Below are 22,438 nucleotides of genomic sequence, written 5' to 3'. Positions count from 1 at the left end.
ATTATATTCCTAATTTTCATATATTGTGGGATATTCTTGTGGAGAGTATGTGTTGGAGCAAAGGAATCTTTATGGGGCAAGTAGGTCTATCACTGTTATTTGGTCTTCCAATGGTGAATCAGCCACACATGATAGTAATTTATTTGCTTTTGAGATCCTCTTTGCTATATAATTTCAGTTTTACCATTATTTTGGGGAATGAATAATTTTATATGCATGTATTAAGTGCCCTTTATATACGAAGCATTGTGTTCAACATGGGTAGGGCAGAAAGAGAAATATGATACAGACCATCAAGGATGTGGTAGGAAAGAAAAATGTATACACAAATAACTATAAGGCAGTTTGCCACAAGTGCCATGAGCTCTGTAGGATATCAGATAATGGAGAGATCTTTTTTCAGTGAATGATCAGGGTTGATTTTATGATCAGGCAGGAGCAATTGACTAATTAATGCACATAGGTTATAAATTAACGTTAACATGGCGGTCAGTGTGAGGTAGGAATCCTGAAATGACAGCTCTTCTAATGCCAAAGATTTTATCTTTATAAACTGGGAAAATCATTCCAATACTTGAAATGGTTAATATGGTTAATTTAAGGTAAATATTTATACTTCTATAAATAAACTAGAGGCCCAGCGCACGACATTCATGCAGGGGGGGGGGGGGGGGAGCACGTTCTTCAGCCCAGCCTGTGCTCTCTCATAGTCCCGGACCCCCTCGGGGGATGTCTGCCTGCCATGGGGAGCAGGTTTAAGCTGGCAGGTAGATATCCCCCGAGAGGTCCTTAGCTCTGCCACGGAGGCGGGAGAGTCTCCCACCACCACCTCTGCGGTTGCCAGCCGTGAGCCCGGCTTCTGGCTGAGCCCACAAAAGGAGCACCTGTGTTGAGTGTCTGCCCCCTGGTGGTCAGTGCACATCATAGCAACCGGTCATTCCGCCATTCGGTTGATTTGCATATTAGCCTTTTATTATATAGGATATTTTCATATGATGGGTAATTGCTGCTTTTATGTTTTTAGGCCATGAATATTGTGGTTCCTTTCATGTTTAAATATGCTGTAGACAACCTCAACCAGATGTCAGGAAACATGCTGAACCTGAGTGATGCACCAAATACAGTTGCAACCATGGCAACGGCAGTTCTGATTGGCTGTATGTATGATTCTTTGATCTGTCTACAGGTGTTGACTTTCTTCAAGAGGGTTTCATCATGTTTGAGCAGATGACCTTTTCACTACAAACACAATTTAGCATTTTTTATATGTATTGTTTTATGTGAGATTTTTTTGATATGTGGTTTTAAAAATTCTTTGTATCATATATTTTCCAAAAATTCTGTTAATAATAGTCTCATTCTCCAAGTTCTAGAAAACAGTAATATGAAATGAGACATTAAAATTATAGCAACCACTTCTAATAGGCTTCTTGTAATATACCTTTAAAGAGTGAGGCAAGTTAGTTTCTTGATGTTGTTTTTATTAGCAGTTAAATGGGAAATAGCTAAATAATGATTAATTAATTATTGTGCATTAATGCTTTATTAAATTATATCCAATAGCCATGACACAGAGAATATGTAAAGCAGAGAATATGATGCTTTGTGTCCCCATGCATTAGAAAGGACATTTTATGAGACTTAGGAGACTTGAATGGGGCCATGCTTTAGTCCAAGGGTGGGAACCTTTTTTCTGCCAAGGGCCATTTGGATATTTATAAAATCATTTGCAAGCCATACAAAATTATCAGCTTAAATTTAGCCTGCTATATTTGGTCAAACATTTAATTAACTCACCCCTAATGCCTTGGGAGGACCAGACCAAATGATTTTGTGGCCCACAGGCCAAATATTCCCCATCCCTGCTTTAGTCCATGAAGTTGATTTTTCAGTATCTCAATTTCATCAATTGTTATTTGGGGGAATTTAATCAGATCAAAAAACTCAGCAGGTACTGTGTATTTATCTACAATAAGGCCATATGGGCTATTGTGTATTAAAAATATCTAGTTGGAGAAAAATCTTTCAACACCTGAGGCATATAGGGGGAATAACATTGAAAGGGATCCATGGTGGTGGAAAGATTGGTACTCACTAAACTAGATGCTTTTTAGATTTCTTTTAGTGTAAGTATTCAGTGATGTATTCATTCATCATACAAATATTTTTGGGCCTTTATCATTTTTACATTCCTAGGATTCTAATGTTTTTATGCCCCATTTTTTCTTTTGACTGTATTGTTAGATGGTGTATCAAGAGCTGGAGCTGCCTTTTTTAATGAAGTTCGTAATGCAGTATTTGGCAAGGTAGCCCAAAATTCAATACGAAGAATAGCCAAAAATGTCTTTCTCCATCTTCACAACCTGGATCTGGCTTTCCACCTCAGCAGACAGACAGGAGCTTTATCGAAGGCTATCGACAGAGGGACAAGGGGTATCAGTTTTGTTCTGAGTGCTTTAGTATTTAATCTTCTTCCCATTATGTTTGAGGTCACTCTTGTCAGTGGTATTTTGGTAAGTAAAACATTTTTCATAACAAGCTTTTAATTTCTCATTAGTAGCTATTTAATACTTGAAGTTATTGTGGTATTGTGTGTCCATGGTTTGAAAGCACAATACCGTGATGCTAGAGAATTATGCAATATATTAAATTATTTACTACAAGCTTCAAGGGACTGTCCAAAATCTTTATCATGTTATTTTTCTTATTTGATTTCAGAGAGGAAGGGAAAAGGAGAGAGATATAGAAACATCAATGATGAGAGAGAATCATTGATTGGCTGCCTCCCTCATACCCCCTACTGGGGATTGAGCCCACAACTCGGGCATGTGCCTTGACTGGGAATCAAACCATGACCTCCTGGTTCATAGGTCGACACTCAACTCCTGAGCCATACCAGCTGGGCTTATATTGTTATTTTAAAGAGCTGTTCAGTTCTAAACATTGATCAATAATTTAGCTGGTGCTTGCAATTATTGTTAACAGAGATTTTTGTATAGAACTTTAGACTGGTATACTCAAATTATCTGGGTTTCTATTCACCATTCATGACATTTTAGACAATTTCATATTTTTAAATTAAAATGTATATATATTATTCCTCTCATGGATTTTTGCACTATTATTATCAACATTTGACAGTAGCATCAGTGTGGCCGGTGCAGTTTGGCTTTCTTCCCTTGTTACCTAAAGTAGATTTTCTAAGGTATTTTCTTTCTTCCCCAAATAATTATTCATTTATTCACCAACATATTTTTTTAAATCTTTTGAATAAAATTTGTTGTATATTATAAAATATTTGACAAGAACAGTGACTATTTCTCTTTTCTTCTTTTGCCTTCTTCAGTATTACAAATGTGGTGCCCAGTTTGCATTGGTGACTCTTGGGACACTTGGTGCATACACAGCATTCACAGTTGCCATCACCCGGTGGAGGTAAGGTATTCCCCAGAGGCCAGTCAAGATTTGGAAATTAGTTATGCTTCTTTAACAAACATTTCATGCCTATGCAAATTTTTGTCTTACAGAACTAGATTTAGAATAGAAATGAACAAAGCTGATAATGATGCAGGTAATGCTGCCATAGATTCGCTGCTGAATTATGAAACTGTGAAGGTACTATGTTTTATTATACTTTTCCTCGGCCTTTAAATTGTGCTAAGATTTGTTTTGCCATTTAATTTAATAGTTACTATAACTTAGAGCTTCAGATTAAGATAGTATCTTTAGGTGTGATAGAATAATAGTACCTTTATTATTTTTCTTTTATTTAGAAATTGTCCTTTATTTCCACATTAATTTTTTTGTGACACCATCAGAAAGTGATATGAGTATGGTTAGCATTTTGATGTAGAATGAACACTAAGCTAATGAATTTAGCATGTAAGTTCTTGGCTCTCTATCCTTCAGAGTGCCTATCATAGTGCTTTCATTTTGCTTATTTGTTAATTTTTCCATTTAACAATTATTGAATTAGAGGCCGGTGCATGAAATTCATGCATGGGGGTCGGGGGGGGGGGCCCTGCACCCTCTCCAATGCAGGACCCCTTGGGGGATGTCCGACTGCCTCTCGCAATCTGAAACTGCTGGCTCCTAACCGCTCACCTGCCTGCCTGTCTGCCTGATCGCCCCTAACCCTTCTGCCTGCCTGCCTGATCGCCCCTAACCAGATTTGCCTGCCTAACTGATCGCCCCTAACTGTGCCCCTACCGGCCTGATCACCCCTAACTGCTCCCCTGCTGGCCTGATCGCCCCTAACCACCTATGCCTCACCCCACACCTGGAACCCAGGATTCCCTCCCTCTGGCCAGCCATAGGCACCCAGGATCTGGGCCACCTTCACCTGTGCCAGCCACAGCCGTAGGGGACCATGGGTGGACAGCTTTGCCCGGGCCACAGCTGCAGGTGCCCGGGACCGCAGGGCGGGCAGCTTGTCCCTCTCCTGTGCCGCAGCCTGGCTGGTCTCCATTCCTCTCTCACCAGCTCATTTGTGCCTGGCTGTTCCCCATTCCTCTCTCGCCAGCTCATTTGTGCCTGGCTGGTCCCCATTCCTCTCTCCCCAGTGTTGAGTGTCTGAGCCGTTATGGCATGAGGGCGTGATGACCATTTGCATATTAGTTCTTTATTATATAGGATGCCTCTTGTTTGCAAAGCACTAAGTTCTGTGTAAAAAAAGAATGCTTCATATTTAATCCTTACCCTCCCAGAATTTGTTAATCTACTGAGAAAGTTAAAGTAAGTATGCCAATGACTGTACAAGAGGCATATTGCAGTGGGGACAATGACAACTGTCAACTCAAAGTTCCAGGAGATATGGGGAAGGCTTGTGAATGAAGTACCCTTGATGGCTTTTTGTAAGATATGGGTATGTCCGACCAGCGTGGCTCAGTGTTTGAGGGTTGACCTATGAACCAGGAGGTCACTGTTCGATTCCCAGTCAGGGCACATGCCTGGGTTGCGGGCTGGATCCCCAGTGTGGGACATGCAGGAGGTAGCCAATCAATGATTCTCTCTCATCAATGTTTCCATCTCTTTCTCCCTTTCCCAGCTCTCTGAAATCAATAAAAATATTTTAAAAATAAATAAATAAAATGGAGTGGGTACTACAAAATTTTTCTGTACATGAAAGTCTGATAAAAAAGATAATAATTACTTTAAGAGAATAAATTCTAATTATACTTGTTTGTAGTTACTATTTTTATATATTTTTTGTAGTATTTTAATAATGAAAACTATGAAGCACAAAGATATGATGGATTTTTGAAGACATATGAGACTGCTTCATTGAAAAGTACCTCTACTCTGGCTATGCTGAACTTTGGTCAAAGTGCTATTTTCAGTGTTGGTTTAACAGCTATAATGGTGCTTGCCAGTCAGGGAATTGTGGCAGGTAATGGATCTATGGTTTTAACATTCATGGATGTTTTACTTAACCTTTATAAATAAAGATTAATGAAATTAATGTGTGTAGTCTTCATTATAAAGCATATTCAATAATGTGCTTTAACATCCTTGGAGTACTTTCCTTTGTGTATCAGAATGTGTTTTCTTGATTGTATAGTAATGTTTTTTTTACTTCATTTGGTTTAGCACTACAGTTTTAGCACTGACTCTCTCATTGGTTGGAATTACTGTTTATATATTTTTCGGGCCTACAATCTGATTGTTTGAGGAGTAACTTTTTTTAGCATCTAAAGTTTCTAATTTCTCTTATTGAACTGAAAATCAATGTAACTAGTCTTTAGTCCAAAGGACTAAAACTCAAGCAATCTTTTCTTTAGAATTACTAGTAACCTTTTAATCTTTCTAATAGTTTTTCATTTGAAAAACATTTTAAAAATTAATAATGTCTATACCTCATTTTTGTTACCTGCCCACTCAAGTTAGGATTCATTTATTCACTGTGACCTTAATACATGATTTATCATTTTCAGTCATGACATGCATTTGCTCCAATTTTTAATATATACTCTTTTTTAAATTTCTTTTTTATATTACAAAGAAACTAGCTTAAGGAGAGATTTTCAGCCTTTGGTTTTTATCCTCACTTAAGCCATATTTTTGTGTGTATAATGTATAGTGTATGGGTTGACTTTTCCTATTCTACTTAGCATGTATCAAGTGCCCTGTCTTCCTAAATTATGGACTAAAGCAGTAGTTCTCAACCTTCCTAATGCCGCGACCCTTTAATACCGTTCCTCATGTTGTGGTAACCCCCAACCATAAAGTTATTTTTGTTGCCACTTCATAACTATAATTTTGCTACTGTTATGAATTGTAATGTAAATATCTGATATGCTATTTTTGTTTTCCTATGGTCGTGACCCACAGGTTGAGAACCGCTGGACTAAAGGGTAAAGGGGGTCAAATATATGGTGACGGAAGAAGATTTGACTTTGGGCATTGGGCACACAGAACAATATATAATATATAGATGGTATATCATAGAAATGTACACTTGAAACCTATATATTTTATTAACTAATGTCACCCCAATAAATTTAATTTAAAAAATGCTTTGAAATTTAAGTAGGCCTAAGAGTTCCTGATTTTGTACATTTTTTATTTTGTACATTTTGAACTGTATTCCAGAGTAATAGACTTTCTCTACTTTAAATTGGAACAGTTCATAACATCTAAAATAACTTTTTTTCTTCTTCTGTTAATTGCATATTAAGGTACCCTTACCGTTGGAGATCTAGTAATGGTGAATGGACTACTTTTTCAGCTTTCATTACCCTTGAACTTTCTGGGAACTGTATATAGAGAAACTAGACAAGCACTCATAGATATGAATACCTTGTTTACATTACTCAAGGTAGACTCCCGAATTAAAGTAAGTAATTTATTTAGTACCTTTTAAAAAGCATGTGAGCTTTGTCACTTTAATAGAATTATTCTAGGGGAATATTCTTGCATGACCATGGTAGGAAACCAATTTCATTTTTGCAGAAATTGAGATTATCATGTTTATTAGGAAATCGTTACGGTTTTTACTTCTATCTTTAGAAACCTTACAGTGTTAACAAAGAATATTATGTCTAGAAGCTAAATATTGTTCACTGGAATTATTTGTACTTACACTTGATTTACTTTTGATAATAATGATTATACGATGTGCAATTGCCTCTTCTTACTTCCTCTACTTTCTTACTCCCCTGTCCAGCATCCCTTTACCTCCCTCCCAAAATACTGAAAAATTAAAGCATCCAGGATTTTTTACCTTAGCAGTGAAAAGTCTTTAAAAGCATGCTTGGAAGTGGTCTAACTGTACTTATAAACTTCCTTCTTCCCATTATTTTCCTTTTTATCTTCGTGAACTAGAAAATTATCTGCATAGTTGTGCTCTAGGAAGTATTAAAGTGGCTGTTTTTGTGTTTTTTGTTTTTCTCTTCTCTGCTAGGACAAAGTGATGGCATCTCCCCTTCAGATCACACCACAGACAGCTACGGTGGCCTTTGATAATGTGCATTTTGAATACATTGAGGGGCAGAAAGTTCTTAGTGGAATATCTTTTGAAGTCCCTGCAGGAAAGAAAGTGGCCATTGTAGGAGGTAGTGGGTCAGGGTGGGTAATTTAGTTATTTATAAAATTCTACATCACTGATTAATGATTCCCAATATAATATTTTTTCTTTATCAAGATAGAATGAATACTGTTGTTTAAAACAGGGGTTTCCTAATGTCATTAGGAGCTAAATAACCTTTCCTTATCTCCAATTTCAGGAAAAGCACAATAGTGAGGCTGTTGTTTCGCTTCTATGAGCCTCAAAAGGGTAACATTTACCTTGCTGGTCAAAATATACAAGATGTGAGTCTGGAGAGCCTTCGGAGAGCAGTGGGAGTAGTGCCTCAGGTATTTAAATGAAAGAAGAAAACTACTTGGGGGGGAGATTTATTGGGTTGGTGGCTCTTTTACCAGAATAATTTGTATCCAAGTAGTCAATATGTTCTAATTAGGAAACATTAAGCCCTGTAGGTCAAATTCTGTTACCAAAAAGACTGAAAAAAAGTGAATGAAAAGTCTACACGATGGAAAGATTTTTTTTAAGCCTTAGAAAGACAGAGTAATATAGAGGAAAGAGCCAACACTGGTATCAAACAGAACCTGATTCTAACTCCAGCTCTAACCCTTATAAATTCTGTGGTTTTGGCCTCAGTTTCCTCATCTATAAAACAAGGATACTATTTCTCTTACAGGATAGAATTATTATAGGTTAGAGATAATATGTGTAAAGCACCAAGCACAATGTTCATTATGCAATTGTTCAGCAAGTGAAAATTATTATTGTAATTTTGAACAGTTTTAGATATAGTAAATTTATAAAAATTACAAAGCAGTTTGGCTGCCAACTTCAAGTTTGTATGCCTTGTTCAACACTGTCCCTTCAGTACCAAGCACAGTTCCTGACCCATAGTAAGCATTTAACAAGTATTTGCTGAATGACTTTGGGGTGGAGAGGACAAGTAAAGCCAGAGTAAGAGTCTAGAAGACAAGAAGGAGATAGCTTTTATAGGATGTGAGTTTTTCTTATGCTGAAAGCCAATAGAGAGACCTGGGAATAAGTTGCAGCCTAGAATCAGAATCAGATTCCCTGGGAGAACTGTAGAAAAGGGATAAGACAGGTATGTGTAACTTGTAAAAGGTCCCCAAGTGATCTGATACATTCCATTCTGCTTTGTCTTCCCTTTCACTGAGAATCCCAAATGTTAGTGTGCATGAATTACCTAGGGAGATTATTGAAATACCAGCTCACTCTCTCACATACCTTGGTTCTCATTTAGGATTGCAATATGGGGCTGAGAAACCCATATTTTTTAATATGCCACCTAGGTGATTCTGATACAGATACTCATAGACTATATGTTGGAAAACACTGACTTAAACTGTATATTAAGTAAACTGAATTATGGGCTGTGCCTACTTAGGGCTCATTGTCCTCATCCATATAACTATGTATAACTAGATTCCAGCCATTCTCTTGAAAAATAAAACATTTTATTCATTAAGGATTAATATATGTGGTCAATAAAGGAAAGAGGAGATGTTCATCCTCATTGGAGGCCTTAGCAATATAAATTAAATCAAGCATGGAATGCCATTTTTTACTTACCAGATTGTCAAGGATTTTAAAATTCATGGCATCCAGTTTGGTCAGGGCTGTGAATTAAATGGCCAGTCTCTTGTTTTGCTGGTGTAAGTATACAGCTTTCCTGATGAGCAAATTGGCAATATATATCAAGAGCCTGAAATATACTCACACACTTTATTCCAATAATTCTGCCCCTAGGAAGTTTTAGTAAGGAAATTAATAGATGCGAACAGATTTTTATATGCAAAGATACTCATTACAGCAGTATTTATAATAGCAGAAGTTAGAAAAAATATAAATGTCTAATAATAAGTAGATGGTTAAATTATAGTATTAAATGTCATACAGCCATTTGTAAATACCAAGTTTTTAAAGAATATTGAGTGTTGGCAAAATACTCAGATACAAAGTTTGTTGAAAAAGAGGATACCAAAACAAAACATAATATCCCCAGTTTTTAAATATTAAATGAATACATGTCAGTAGAGAAAAAAGATAGGAGAAACATTTTGAATAATAGTAGTTATTGCTGGATGGTAAAATTATAGATTATTTAATTCATTTTTATTTTACCTTATTTTTTGTATTTTCACGGTTTCCAGTTAGCATTTGTTTAACTTTTTCTGAATATAAAGTATTTAAAAATAAGTATTTTCTCTTTATAGAACTTTAAGCTCATTTGGGTTAATTTCCAACTTAATAAAATAATATTTTATATTAGTAGTAGGAATATAAATGATTAGAATATTACTTAAATAATATCTAAAATTCTGATTATGATGTTAAAGAAGTTTTAATTGAGTATCCTTGTTCATTTGGACTAATGGAGTCATTTTATTTCATCTCACTAACTATTGCCTTCCAATCATTTGGAGACTTAAAGAGAAGTGGGAGATGGATGCTCTAATTAAATTAGGTTTAGTTTGTTATGTCAGGATAAATTGAAATAATAAATGAATGCTTGCAGTGAACTTTCATATTTTTTTCTGTGTTTTAAGTTCAATTTAAAAGCTTTGAGAAACATATGTTTTTGTAAAGACATATTCTACCTCACTAGTAATTTGGGAAATGCTAATTTAAACCAAAAGCACATTTTACTTCTAAAGTAGCATCAACTAAAACTTACTAATATCCAGGATTGCTGAGTATATGGAGACTTGGCACCCTTATACACTATTGGTTGGAATGTGTACTTACTTGTCAGCATTTTAAGACTGTCGGGCAATACTATCAATGGATAAACATATGATTACCTTTCAACTCTGTCTACTTATAGGAATCCTTCTTACAGAAAGAAATACATGGGTGCATGAAGTCATATATACAATGATATTTCAACATTCTTTGTAGTAACAAAAATTTAGAAACTACATTAATGTCCATCAATAGAGGAATGGATAAACTATGATGTACCCTTAGTATTACACAACTGTTAAAAAGAATGAAGTAGGTTTCTATTACTGATATATACAATCTCCAGGATGTGTTAAGTGAAAAAAGCAATTTGCAAAATAATACATATAATATGTCACCATTTGTGTTGAAAAAAGGTGTATGTTTAGGCCTATAAATGGATTGAAAAAAGTCAGCAATAATACACAGCAAATTGTTAATGGTGATTATCTCTGGGAAGGGAAATGGGATTGCAGGGATGTGGGGGGTGATTTGGGGGTTATCATGTTTTAGTCTTTATGTCTTTACTGTTATTTTAATAATCTTTATAATGAACATAAGTGTGTGTGTGTGTCTGCTCGCTACAGGATGCTGTCCTCTTCCATAATACCATTTACTACAACCTGTTATATGGAAACATCAGTGCTTCACCTGAGGATGTGTATGCAGTGGCAAAATTAGCTGGACTCCATGATGCAATTCTTCGAATGCCCCATGGATATGACACCCAAGTAGGGGAACGAGGACTCAAGCTTTCAGGTAATCAGATTTTAGATTTGCCCCCCCCCCACACACACACACATACACACACAGACCACCACCACACTTGGATACTCCCTTCAAACTTTAATTTGTCATAGCCATTTTCTAGAAAATATAGTAGCAGTATTCAAAACTAATGCTTATCCAAGTGCTTTAGACAAGGTCCCCAAGCCTCCTATCCATCACTGTAAACAATCTAATATACCAGAAGTAAGTGTTCTCAAATCATACAAGTCTTTTTTTTCTTTTGCAGCTGCAAACACGTTAAGTGCTTAATAGTAAGTTATGGATATATGCTAAAATCAGTATTAACTTATTACCCATATTCTTAATATTAAAGGAAAGCCAGGTTCATTATTCTTCTGGGAAAGTAGTAAGAGTAGAGAGAAATAATTTGCTAGTTACTAGTGTATCTCATCATAATTTCCTCGATTATTATGTAATGTTTTGAATACTTTAGACTTCCTTGTACAGGATATACTTAACTGTTACACTTTTTTTGTAAATTATTTTTTAATTATAGTTGACATTCAATATATATTTGTTTCATATGTATAACAGTGGTTAGACTTTCATATACCCTATGAAATGATCACCCTGATAAGTCTAGTACCCAGGTGACACCATACTTTCCTTATAGCAATCTTCATTTACATTTCCTTGATTCAATGGTCAAGTAAATTTGGGGGCTTCTACATTTCTATTTAAGTGTTTAATTATGAGATTGATAAAGTTTAATAATGAATTATCCTAAAAGGACTGAATTTTTGGAAGGTCCATAAATATGTTTCTTTGCCCCAAATTATTTGAATTCCAGAGTAAAACAATATCTAATGCCTGAAAGTATTAATGTAACTCATATACTAAATCCTTTACATTTATTCTTCACTAGTGGCCCAGTGCACGAAATTCGTGCACATTAAAAGGGAATTAATTAAAGGAAATATTTTAATATTGCTATTTGCCCTTTCTCTATAATAGAAGTGTCAGAGATGAAAGAAAATTAGTAAAATGTATATGAAAATCTTCCTCCTGTCAGAATCTGGGGCACGTCCCGTGACCCAGAGTCAAGTCCTCGCCCACCTGCACATGCCTCGAAATTGCGCGAGACCCAGACCCTGCCGGCCCCACCCCCGTCAAGCTCCACAGGGCGGAGGGTGGAGGGCGCAGCCTCAGGTCCCCCGGCGCCGGGGCGAGGGTGCAAGGGCATGACAACCATTTGCATATTAGCTCTTTATTATATAGGATTCTAATTTAGTTTAAGTGGGAAATTTATAGAGTAGGGATGGGGTAAGGCAAAAGGGGAATAAAGAATAGTATGCATGAATTTTAATATATCCCCATTTTTCTTTGTGACAAACTGGTTTCAATCACAACATTGATTAAGTACATACTACCTGTAATCTACTATGCTAAATGATTTGAGAGTTAAAAAGATGAAGCATAAGTCAATCTTTCAAGGAATTTAGTCTATTAAAAAGTTTTGATCTAGGTTTAGAAAATGTTAAACAAAGATTATTTTCACACTTAGTTGGTTTGTAATAGTTATTTGGTCATTAATCAGTAATAAAAGGTGCCTGTATCATTCCAGTTCACTTTTATACTTTACCATTGCTTTTAATAGAAGTAATTTCCTATTAACTAGCTCACACTCAGATTATTTTTTCCATTTGGCTGACTCTGGAAATTCCCAATTTGTCACATAATATGGGCTTCCTTCCTTAACTTATGACTTTGACTCAGATGACTATACCACATTGCATTTTCCAATCCTTTATTTTCCCTCTCAGCATACCTTTGAGAGTAGGGATGGCTAAAGAAATGTTATTTTTACCTGATACCCATCGCCTTACAACCAGATATCTCAAAATAAGCAGTGTATTAATTGGCATCTATGCTCATAATTCTGGTAGAGATAAACAAATGCTCTTCTTCAAGTTCCAAAATTATATTCAATAAAATCGGAACTGAGTTGGTTTCCATTTGAAATTTGGGAGGCACATCAAAAACATTGGTTGGTGAATACACAATGTAATATAAAAATGATGTATTATAGAATTGTACACTTGAAACCTATATAATTTTATTAACCAATGTCACCCCAATGAATTTAATTAAAAACCTCAAATTAAAGAAACAACAAAACGAATCCTTCTGCTGAGTGTCTGCTTCTTTTAGGAGCTTTCTGTTGCTGAGTCCCTAGGTGGATCAGCAGAGAGTTCTGTCATGGTGTTTGCTTTGATAGGGAAATTCTGATCTTATGAAATGGGGAGGAGTGCGGATAGTATGAATATATACTTTGGCATTAATATTAGATATAAGGAGTCCTTTTATATGTTGAAGGAAATAAATTGCAGAACAAATGTACTTGGTGTACCAGATAATAAAAAGGTGGAACTTGTTTTCTGAAGAGGTTACTGAAGCTGAAAAATATTTTTTCAGATATTAATAAATTAATAGATAACAGACAAGAAAAGAAGCCAAAAGAGGCATATTAAGTAAAGTACCACCTTTTATATAGATACTAAAGTCTCAGTGCATGACATTCATGCACTGGGGGGGGAGGGTCCCCTCAGCCCGACTTACACCCTTTCGCAGTCCGGGAGCCCTCGGAGGATGTCCAACTGACAATTTAGGCCTGCTTTCCCCAGGGAGCGGGCCAAAACTGCAGTCGGACATCCTTAGCACTGCCATAGAGACGGGCCGCTGCACTTGCCAGCCGTTAGCCAAGCTTGTGGCTGAGCAGCCCTCCTCCTCTTGGAGTTCACTGATCACCAGGCGCCAGCTCCTGCATTGAGCGTCTGCCTTCTGGTGGCCAGTGCACATCATAGCGACCAGTCGTTCTGCTCTTTGGTCGATTTGCATATTACCATTTTATTATATAGAATACCTCGGAGATATTTTGGGTTTGGCTCCAGAGTACTGCAATAAAATGAAATATTACAATAAAGCACATCACAAATTTTTTGGTTTTTCAGTGCATATAAAAGTTAAGATTACATTATATTATAGTCTATTAAGTATATAACAAAATATGTCTTAAAAATAATATATGCAAATTTAAAAATATTTTATTGCTAAAAATCCTAATGCCCATTTGAGCCTTCAGCGAGTCATAATTTTTGCTGGTTGGAGGAACTTTTTAAAAATTGTTGACATTATTACAGATGTTCCCCATTGACTCCCCCTTTGTCCACCACTACCCAGACCTTGCCCTCCTCACCTCTGGACCTCACCACATTGTTTTCTGTGTCCATGGGCAATGCATATATGTTCTTTGCCCATTCTCTTCACCTTCTGTCATCCCATCTGCACCACCCACCTCCCCTCTTATCTGTCAGTTTATACCATCTATCCATGCCTCTGGTTCTATTTTGTCAGTTTATTTTGTTCATTAGATTCCACATATAAGTGAGATCATATGGTATTTGTCTTTTTCTCTGACTGGATTATTACACTGAGCATAATAATCTCCAGGTTCCTCCATGCTGTCTCAAAGGGTTAGATATCCTTTGAGACAGCTGCATAGTATTCCATTGTGTAAATATTCCACAGCTTTTTTGTCCATTCTTCTACTGGTGGGCTGTTTCTAGATCTTGGCTATTTTAAAATATTGCTGCAATGATAGGGGTGCATATATTCTTTCTGATTGGTGTTTCAGAATTCTTAGGATATCTTTCCAGAAGTGAGATTACTGGATCATAATGTAGTTTCACTTTTAATTTTTTGAGGAAACTCCATAAAATTTTCCTTAGTGGCTGCACCATTCTGCATTCCCCACCAATAGTACACTAGGGTTCCCTTTTCTCCACATCCTCCTTAGAACTTGTTGTTTGTTGATTTATTGATGGTATCCATTCTGACAGGTGTGAGGTGCTATGTCTTTGTGGTTTAATTTGCATCTCTCTAATGTTTAATGACAGTGAGCATTTTTTTCATTTGTATGTCCTCTTTGGAGAAGTGTCTATTCACTTCCTATGCCCAGTTCTTAATTGCATTGTGTGTCTTCCTGGTGTTGAGTTGTATGAGTTCTTTATATATTTTGGAAATTAACCCCTAATCAGACATATCATTGGCAAATTTGTTCTCCCATACAGTGGGTTCTCTTTTCATTTTGTTGATGGTTTCTTTTGCAGTGCAGAAGCTTTTTATTTTGATGTAGTCCCATTTGTTTATTTTATCCTTAGTTTCCTTTGCCCTAGGAGATGTATCTGTAAACATCTTGCTACGAGAGATGTCTGAGATTTTGCTGCCTATATTTTCTTATAAGATTTTTATTGTTTCACAACTGTTTCACAATTTAAGTCTTTTATCCACTTTGAGTTTATTCTTATGTATAGTGTAAGTTAGTGGTCTACTGTCATTTTTTTGCATGTAACTTTCCAATTTTCCCAGCACCATTTATTGAGGAGACTGACTACTCTTGCCTCCTTTGTCAAATATTAATTGTCCATAGAGGCATAGGTTAGTTTCTGGGCTCTCCGTTCTGTTTCTTTTGTCTATATGCCTGTTTTTTTGCCAGTACCAGACTCTTTTGATTATAATGGCCTTGTAGTATAGTTTGATATCCAGTATTGTGATACTTCCAACTTTGCTCTTCTTTGTCAAGATTGTTGTGGCTATTTGGGGATGGATATATATATAGTTTCAGAGAGGAAGGGAGAGGGAGAGAGAGCAACATCAATGATGAGAGAGAATCATTAATTGGCTGCCTTCTGCATGCCCCCTACTGGGGATCAAGCCCACAACCCGGGCATATGCCCTTGACTGGAATCGAACCCAGGACCTTTCAGTCCACAGGCTGACGCTCTATCCACTGAGCCAAACCAGCTAGGGCTGGGGTCTTTTTTTATTCCATTTGATTATTTTTCATAGTTTTTATGTCCTTTTCTTTTTTTTTCTTTTTTTTTTGCTGTCGAGCATCCTTATAACCATTATTTTGAGCTCTGTTTCTGATAAATTGCTTGCCTCCAACTCATTTAGCTCTTTTTCTGAAGATTACTCCTGTTCTTTCATTTGGGTCCTGTTTCTTTGTTTCCCCATTTTGGCTGTCTCTTTATGTTTGTTTCTTTGTATTAGATAGAACTGCTATGACTCCCAGTCTTGGCGGGGTGGCCATTGGTAGAGGGTCTTGCCTTGATGTTGACAGCTGCTGGCTGCTCAGGGTTGGTTATTGCTGAAGGTTGGGGTGGCTCTGGCAATTTCTTAAGATAAGATAATGAAGTGTGTCTCATCAATTGACTTTCACAAACCATTTCTCTGTGGCATGTGATGATGTTTGATAGCATTTTACCCACAGATCTTCTTTCAAATTGGAGTCAGTCCTCTCAAACCCTGCTGCTGCTTTATGAACTAAGTTTATAAAATATTCTAAATCTTTTGTCATTACTTCAACAATCTTCACAGCATCTTCACCAGCTGTAGATTCTATCTCAAGAAACCACTTTCTGTACTTATCCATAAGAAGTAACTCCCCATCCATTACAAGTTTATTTTGAGATTGGAGAAATTCAGTCACATCTTTGGGCTCCACTTTTAATTCTAGTTCTCTTACTATTTCCACCACATCTGCAAACTTCTTCCACTGAAGTCTTGAACCCCTCAAAGTCATCCATGAGATTTGGAATCAGCTTCTTCCAACCTCCTGTTAATGTTGATATTTTGACCTCTTCCCATGAATGATGAATGTTCTTAATGGCATCTAGAATGGTGAATTCTTTCCAGAAGCTTTTCAATTCACTTTGCCCAGATCCTTCAGAGGAATCACTATCTATGGCAGCTATATCCTTACTAAATGTATTTCTTAAATAATAAGACTTGAGACTCAAAATTACTCTTTGATCCATGGTCTGCACAAAGGATATTGTGTTAGCTGGCATGAAAACAACATTAATCTCATTGTAAATCTCCATCAGAGCTCTTGGGTAACCAGGTGCATTGTCAGTGAGCAGTATTTTTGAAAGAAATCTTTTTTTTCCCTGTGGAATAGGTCTCAAAAGAGAGCTTACAATATTCAGTAAATCATGTTGTAAACATGTATACTGTCAGCCTGGCTTTGTTCCATTTGTAGAACACAGCAGAGTAGGTTTAGCATAGTTCTTAAGGGCCTTAGGATTTGCAGATGGTAAATGAGCATTGGCTTCAACTTAAAATCACCAGCTGCATTAGCCCCTAATAGGAGTCTCAGCCTGTCCTTTGAAGCTTTGAAGCCAGGCACTGACTTCTCCTCTCTAGCTATGAGAGTCCTAGACGGCTTCTTCCACTATATAACTGTTTCAGATACATTGAAAACCTGTTGTTTAGTGTAGCCACCTTTATAAATGTTCCTAGCTAGATCTTCTGGATAAGTTGCTGCAGCTTCTACATCAGCACTTGCTTTTACCTTGCATTTTTATGTTATGGAGTTGGCTTCTTTCCTTAAATCTCATGAACCAAACTCTCCTGGCTTCATACTTTTGTTCTGCAGCTTTCTCACCTCTCTAAGCCTTTATATAGACTTGAAGAGAGTTAGGACTTTGCTCTGGATTAGGCTTCAGCTTAAGGAAATGTCATGGTTTATTTGATTTTTCTATACAGACCACTAAAACTTTTAATCATATTAGCAATAAGATTGTTTCATTTTCTTATTATTGATAATGTTCACTGGTATAGAACTTTTAATATTCTACAAGAACTTTCCCTTTTCATTCACAATTTGGCTGTTTGGCACAATCTAGATTTCAGCTTGTCTCAGCTTTAACATGCCTTCCTCACTGAGCTTAATAAATGCTGGCTTTTCATTTAAAGTGAGAGGTGTGCAACCTTCCTTTCACTGGAAAGGCCATTATAGAGTTATTAATTGACCTAATTTCAATATTGTTAATGTCTTAGGGAACAGAGAGGTCCAAGGAGAGGGAGAGAGACAGGCAAACAGATTAATGCAACAGTCAGAACACACACATTTTTTATTAAATTCACTGCCTGATATGGGCATAGTTCATGGTGCCCCAAAACAATTATAATAATAACAACAAAGATCACTAATCAGAGATCAACACAAACAATATAATCCTATGTAATAAAAGAGTAATATGCAAATTAACCATCACTCCCTCATTCCGTCACAAAGATGGCGGCGGCCACGGAGCTGGAGCGAGCAGGAGGCTTGGGTTGCCCTGTCGATGGAGGAAGCCAAGCTTCCCACCTGCCCTGCTGGCCCTGGGTTCCACTCAAGGCTACAAAGTTTGAATTATAGAAGATAAATAAACCCCAGATACCTGCTTCCAGCCAGTGTGGCCTCCGCTCAAGGAGGGGCTGGGAGCTAGGGTTGCCAAGGGCAACCCAGGCTTCGAGCTAGACCAATGCTACAAAGTTTCAATTATAGAAGTTAAATAAATCCCAGATACCTACTTCCAGCCTGCGGGCATGGCCAGCCTGAAAACAGCCCTCAGCCCCTCACCCAGGCTGGCCAGGCACCCCAGTGGGGACCCCCACCCTGAAGGGGCTGTGGCCAGCCTACAAACAGCCATCAGCCCCTCACCAAGGCTGGCCAGGCACCCCAGTGGGGACCCCCACCCTGAAGGGGCTGTGGCCAGCCTACAAACAGCCATCAGCCCCTCACCAAGGCTGGCCAGGCACCCCAGTGGGGACCCCCACCCTGAAGGGGCTGTGGCCAGCCTACAAACAGCCATCAGCCCCTCACCAAGGCTGGCCAGGCACCCCAGTGGGGACCCCCACCCTGAAGGGGCTGTGGCCAGCCTACAAACAGCCATCAGCCCCTCACCAAGGCTGGCCAGGCACCCCAGTGGGGACCCCCACCCTGAAGGGGCTGTGGCCAGCCTACAAACAGCCATCAGCCCCTCACCAAGGCTGGCCAGGCACCCCAGTGGGGACCCCCACCCTGAAGGGGCTGTGGCCAGCCTACAAACAGCCATCAGCCCCTCACCAAGGCTGGCCAGGCACCCCAGTGGGGACCCCCACCCTGAAGGGGCTGTGGCCAGCCTACAAACAGCCATCAGCCCCTCACCAAGGCTGGCCAGGCACCCCAGTGGGGACCCCCACCCTGAAGGGGCTGTGGCCAGCCTACAAACAGCCATCAGCCCCTCACCAAGGCTGGCCAGGCACCCCAGTGGGGACCCCCACCCTGAAGGGGCTGTGGCCAGCCTACAAACAGCCATCAGCCCCTCACCAAGGCTGGCCAGGCACCCCAGCGGGACCCCCACCCTGATCCGGGACACCCTTCAGGGCAAACCAGCCAGCCCCAACCTGTGCACCAGGCCTCTATCCTATATAATAAAAGGGTAATATGCTAATTAGGGAGGACGTCCATCCGGACAAAGTCACAGCGGCTGCGAGGCCTGGGGCTCAGACATCTGTGAGCCCCAGCAGCTGCGAGGCCCGGGGCTATCAGCAGCTGTGGGCTCACGGCAGCCTTGGGCTCAGGCAGTTGCAAGGCCCAGGGCTCAAGCAGCCATGATCCCCGGTGGCTGCGAGGCCTGGGGCTCAGGCAGCCATGGTCTCTGGCAGCCATGAGCTCTGGCGGCTGCGAGGCCTGGGGCTCAGGCGGCCGTGGTCTCAGGCAGCTGTGAGCCCCAGTGGATGCGAGGCCTGGGGCTCAGGCATCTGTGAGCCCCAGCAGCTGCGAGGCCCGGGGCTTAGGCCTTGCAGCCACCATGGCCGGCAGTGGCAGCAGCAGTGGGGTGATGGAGGCGGTGCCTTCCCCTGATCAGCCTGGTGGCCTCCTGCAGAGGGAGGCCAGGTTTTGGCTTAGGCCCGCTCCCCCGAAGGGGAGCGGGCCTAAGCCGTCAGTAGGACATCCCCTGAGGGCTCCCAGACTGTGAGAGGGGGCAGGCCAGGCTGCCCCCGCCTCCAATGCACGAATTTTCATGCACCGGGCCTCTAGTTATAATAATAATGTTGGACATTGTGAGCATTACCACAATGTAACGCAGAGATACAAAGTGAACAAATGCTATTGGAAAAATAGCACCAATAGATTTGCTTGATGCATGGTTGCCACAAACCTTCAATTTGTTAAAAAAAAAAAAAAAGTATCTGTGAAGTGCAATGATGCAAAGTGCAATAAACAAGGGTACTTGTACTTCCAACCATAGTTCTATGGACGACTGATGATGACCATAGACCTACAGGAACCCCAGTAAAGAAAGAAATATTGCTTTATTTTCCCTAGAGCATACCTATATAATAAAAGCCTAAGCAACTGTTATGGCGGAACTATATAATAAAAGCTTAAGCAACCGTTATGGCGGAATGACCAGAACGACCTGTTGCTATGATGTGCACTGACCACCAGAGGAAAGACGCTTAACGCAGGAGCTTGCCCATGGTGGTCAGTGTGCTCCCACAGGGGGAGTGCCACTCAGCCAGAAGTCAGGCTCACAGCAGCACTAAGGAGCAGCGAGCCAAGTGGTAAGGAGCAGCGAGCAGGCGGACATCCCCTGAGGGGTCCTGGACTGCGAAAGGACACAGGCCAACGTCCTCCGAGGGGTCCCGGACTGCAAGAGGATGCAGGCCAGGCTAAGGGACACCACCCCCCTCCCTCCAGTGCACAAAATTCATGCATCGGGCCTCTAGTTTAGAAATAAAAGTGCACTTGCACCTTGTGATAGGAAGAGCATTAGACTATGCATCAATTAGGTCTAATCTGGATTCAACTAAGTCTTTCCTCTGTGACCTTGAACAAATCACTTAACTTTTCTGGGCATCTGTTTTGTTTGTTTGTTTTGGGTAAAGTAAGTCCTTTTTTGGGGGGTGACATTAGTTAATATAATTATATAGGTTTCAAGTATACAACTCTTATGATACATCATCTGTATATTGCATTGTGTTTACCACCCAAAACTGTTTGTTTTATATATATAAATATATATATTGATTTCAGAGAGGAAGGGAGAGGGATAGAGAGATAGAAACATCAATGATGAGAGAGAACCACTGATTGGCTGCCTCCTGCCCGCCCCCCACTGGGGGAGATCGAGCCCGAAACCCAGGCACATGTCTTGGCTGGAATCCAACTTGGGACCCTTCAGTCCACAGGCCGAGCTCCATCCACTGAGCCAGACCAGCTAGGGCTGTTTTAAAATTCTTAAATGCTAAGAACCCAATAGTAAATAAGGCAAAATAAGAGGTATCTAGTATATACCCTTAATTTTGAAGAGTGCTACAAAAATAATAGCTTTATGACAAAAAATCATTGAGAATACTGGCTGAATGATACCTTTTAATGTTAAGAGATAAATTGTTTTATGTCTTCAGGTTTCAGGTATTGAATTTGTTTTTGGCTTTTTCAGTTCTCTAATAGTGACATTTTTCTATCTGAGATTGCTGTTTCTGGGGAAGTGATATAAAGTACATATAAAGTAACATGTAATGAGAATATTTCTGGTTTGAGGAATAATTTGGAATCAAAGTTTTTACTTCCCCTCTTCATTGTTTCACTTGCCATGAAGTCAGAATCAAAAACTACATTTATGTTCCAAGGAATGTAGTTTGTCAAAGGATGTCATGTATAAACTTAAACTCTTATAACTGAGCAGGTAAATGTTGAAGGTATTTTATTTGATGGTTATATTCTATGCAAATACTAGAAACATAAAATATGTCTTTATGCTATGCTTCCTTAAACTAATTTTTTTTTTAACCAGGGGGAGAAAAACAAAGAGTAGCAATTGCAAGAGCCATTTTGAAGGACCCTCAAGTTATTCTCTATGATGAAGCCACTTCATCATTAGATTCAATTACTGAAGAGGTAAATGTTAGTGAAAATATAAAACTCTTCAATTATCAATGCTTAAATTTTCTCCTTGGAAATTTTAATAAAAGCTATATTCTTTTGTATTTTGAGTGAACTTCAATGGGAGGTGCTATAGAGCAAAATACTTAGCCATTTTTTCCCAGATAACAATTGTTGATAGTAAGAATGCCAGACTGCATTGAAAGATCACATTGTTCAGTTCATTTGCAAGTATGCCTTCTTTTGGAACTGTATGATACCTTATGCTCTTGTTGCATTGCCCTTGCATTTTTACAAAGCTGTCAAAATTCTCTAGTCTGCTGGCAAAGGAAGAAGATTTTAGTCTTTCTGCTATTACCACTTAACACTCATTAAAACAAGTCATGTAAATGATTGTGATACAGTATACACCAGAAAGCCTTTCACTTGTCATGGAGCAACTCACTGAAGTGCAAACAGGCACACACAGCCTGTGGTGCTGGTATCGATTTATATTTATTTCCACAACAAGTATTATGAAACTGATGTCATGGTATTATTACCCATCAACTACATTAGACTTCATAACAACATCCTTGTATTAAATACAAAGTCTTAATAACAATGACAATTTCATGAATAAATTTCCTTAGTCTACATTGAAGATAGCTAGATGTTATTTATCAGTTGTTTCCTTTCAC

At 38.9% G+C, this 22,438-nt stretch overlaps 1 protein-coding gene across 2 annotated transcripts in view; it reads left to right on the top strand.

Moving 5' to 3' along the window:
• The window catches only part of ABCB7 (ATP-binding cassette, sub-family B (MDR/TAP), member 7), a 153,124-nt gene that overhangs the window by 119,568 nt on the left and 11,118 nt on the right, over positions 1–22,438 (top strand). For both annotated transcript variants that reach the window (XM_005857519.2, XM_014545328.1), the window contains exons 4-13: positions 1,025–1,157; positions 2,245–2,513; positions 3,347–3,435; positions 3,528–3,615; positions 5,215–5,389; positions 6,678–6,835; positions 7,403–7,566; positions 7,725–7,854; positions 10,852–11,023; positions 21,670–21,773. In XM_005857519.2, coding sequence (XP_005857581.1) covers positions 1,025–1,157; positions 2,245–2,513; positions 3,347–3,435; positions 3,528–3,615; positions 5,215–5,389; positions 6,678–6,835; positions 7,403–7,566; positions 7,725–7,854; positions 10,852–11,023; positions 21,670–21,773 — 1,482 coding nt within the window. The remainder of the gene's footprint in view (positions 1–1,024; positions 1,158–2,244; positions 2,514–3,346; positions 3,436–3,527; positions 3,616–5,214; positions 5,390–6,677; positions 6,836–7,402; positions 7,567–7,724; positions 7,855–10,851; positions 11,024–21,669; positions 21,774–22,438) is intronic.

Source organism: Myotis brandtii, unplaced genomic scaffold (genome assembly GCF_000412655.1).
Source record: "Myotis brandtii unplaced genomic scaffold, ASM41265v1 scaffold1119, whole genome shotgun sequence".
In the NCBI taxonomy this organism is placed as follows: domain Eukaryota; kingdom Metazoa; phylum Chordata; class Mammalia; order Chiroptera; family Vespertilionidae; genus Myotis; species Myotis brandtii.
The sequence above is the reverse complement of the archived record's forward strand: the minus strand, read 5'-3'. Positions and strand labels throughout refer to the sequence as shown.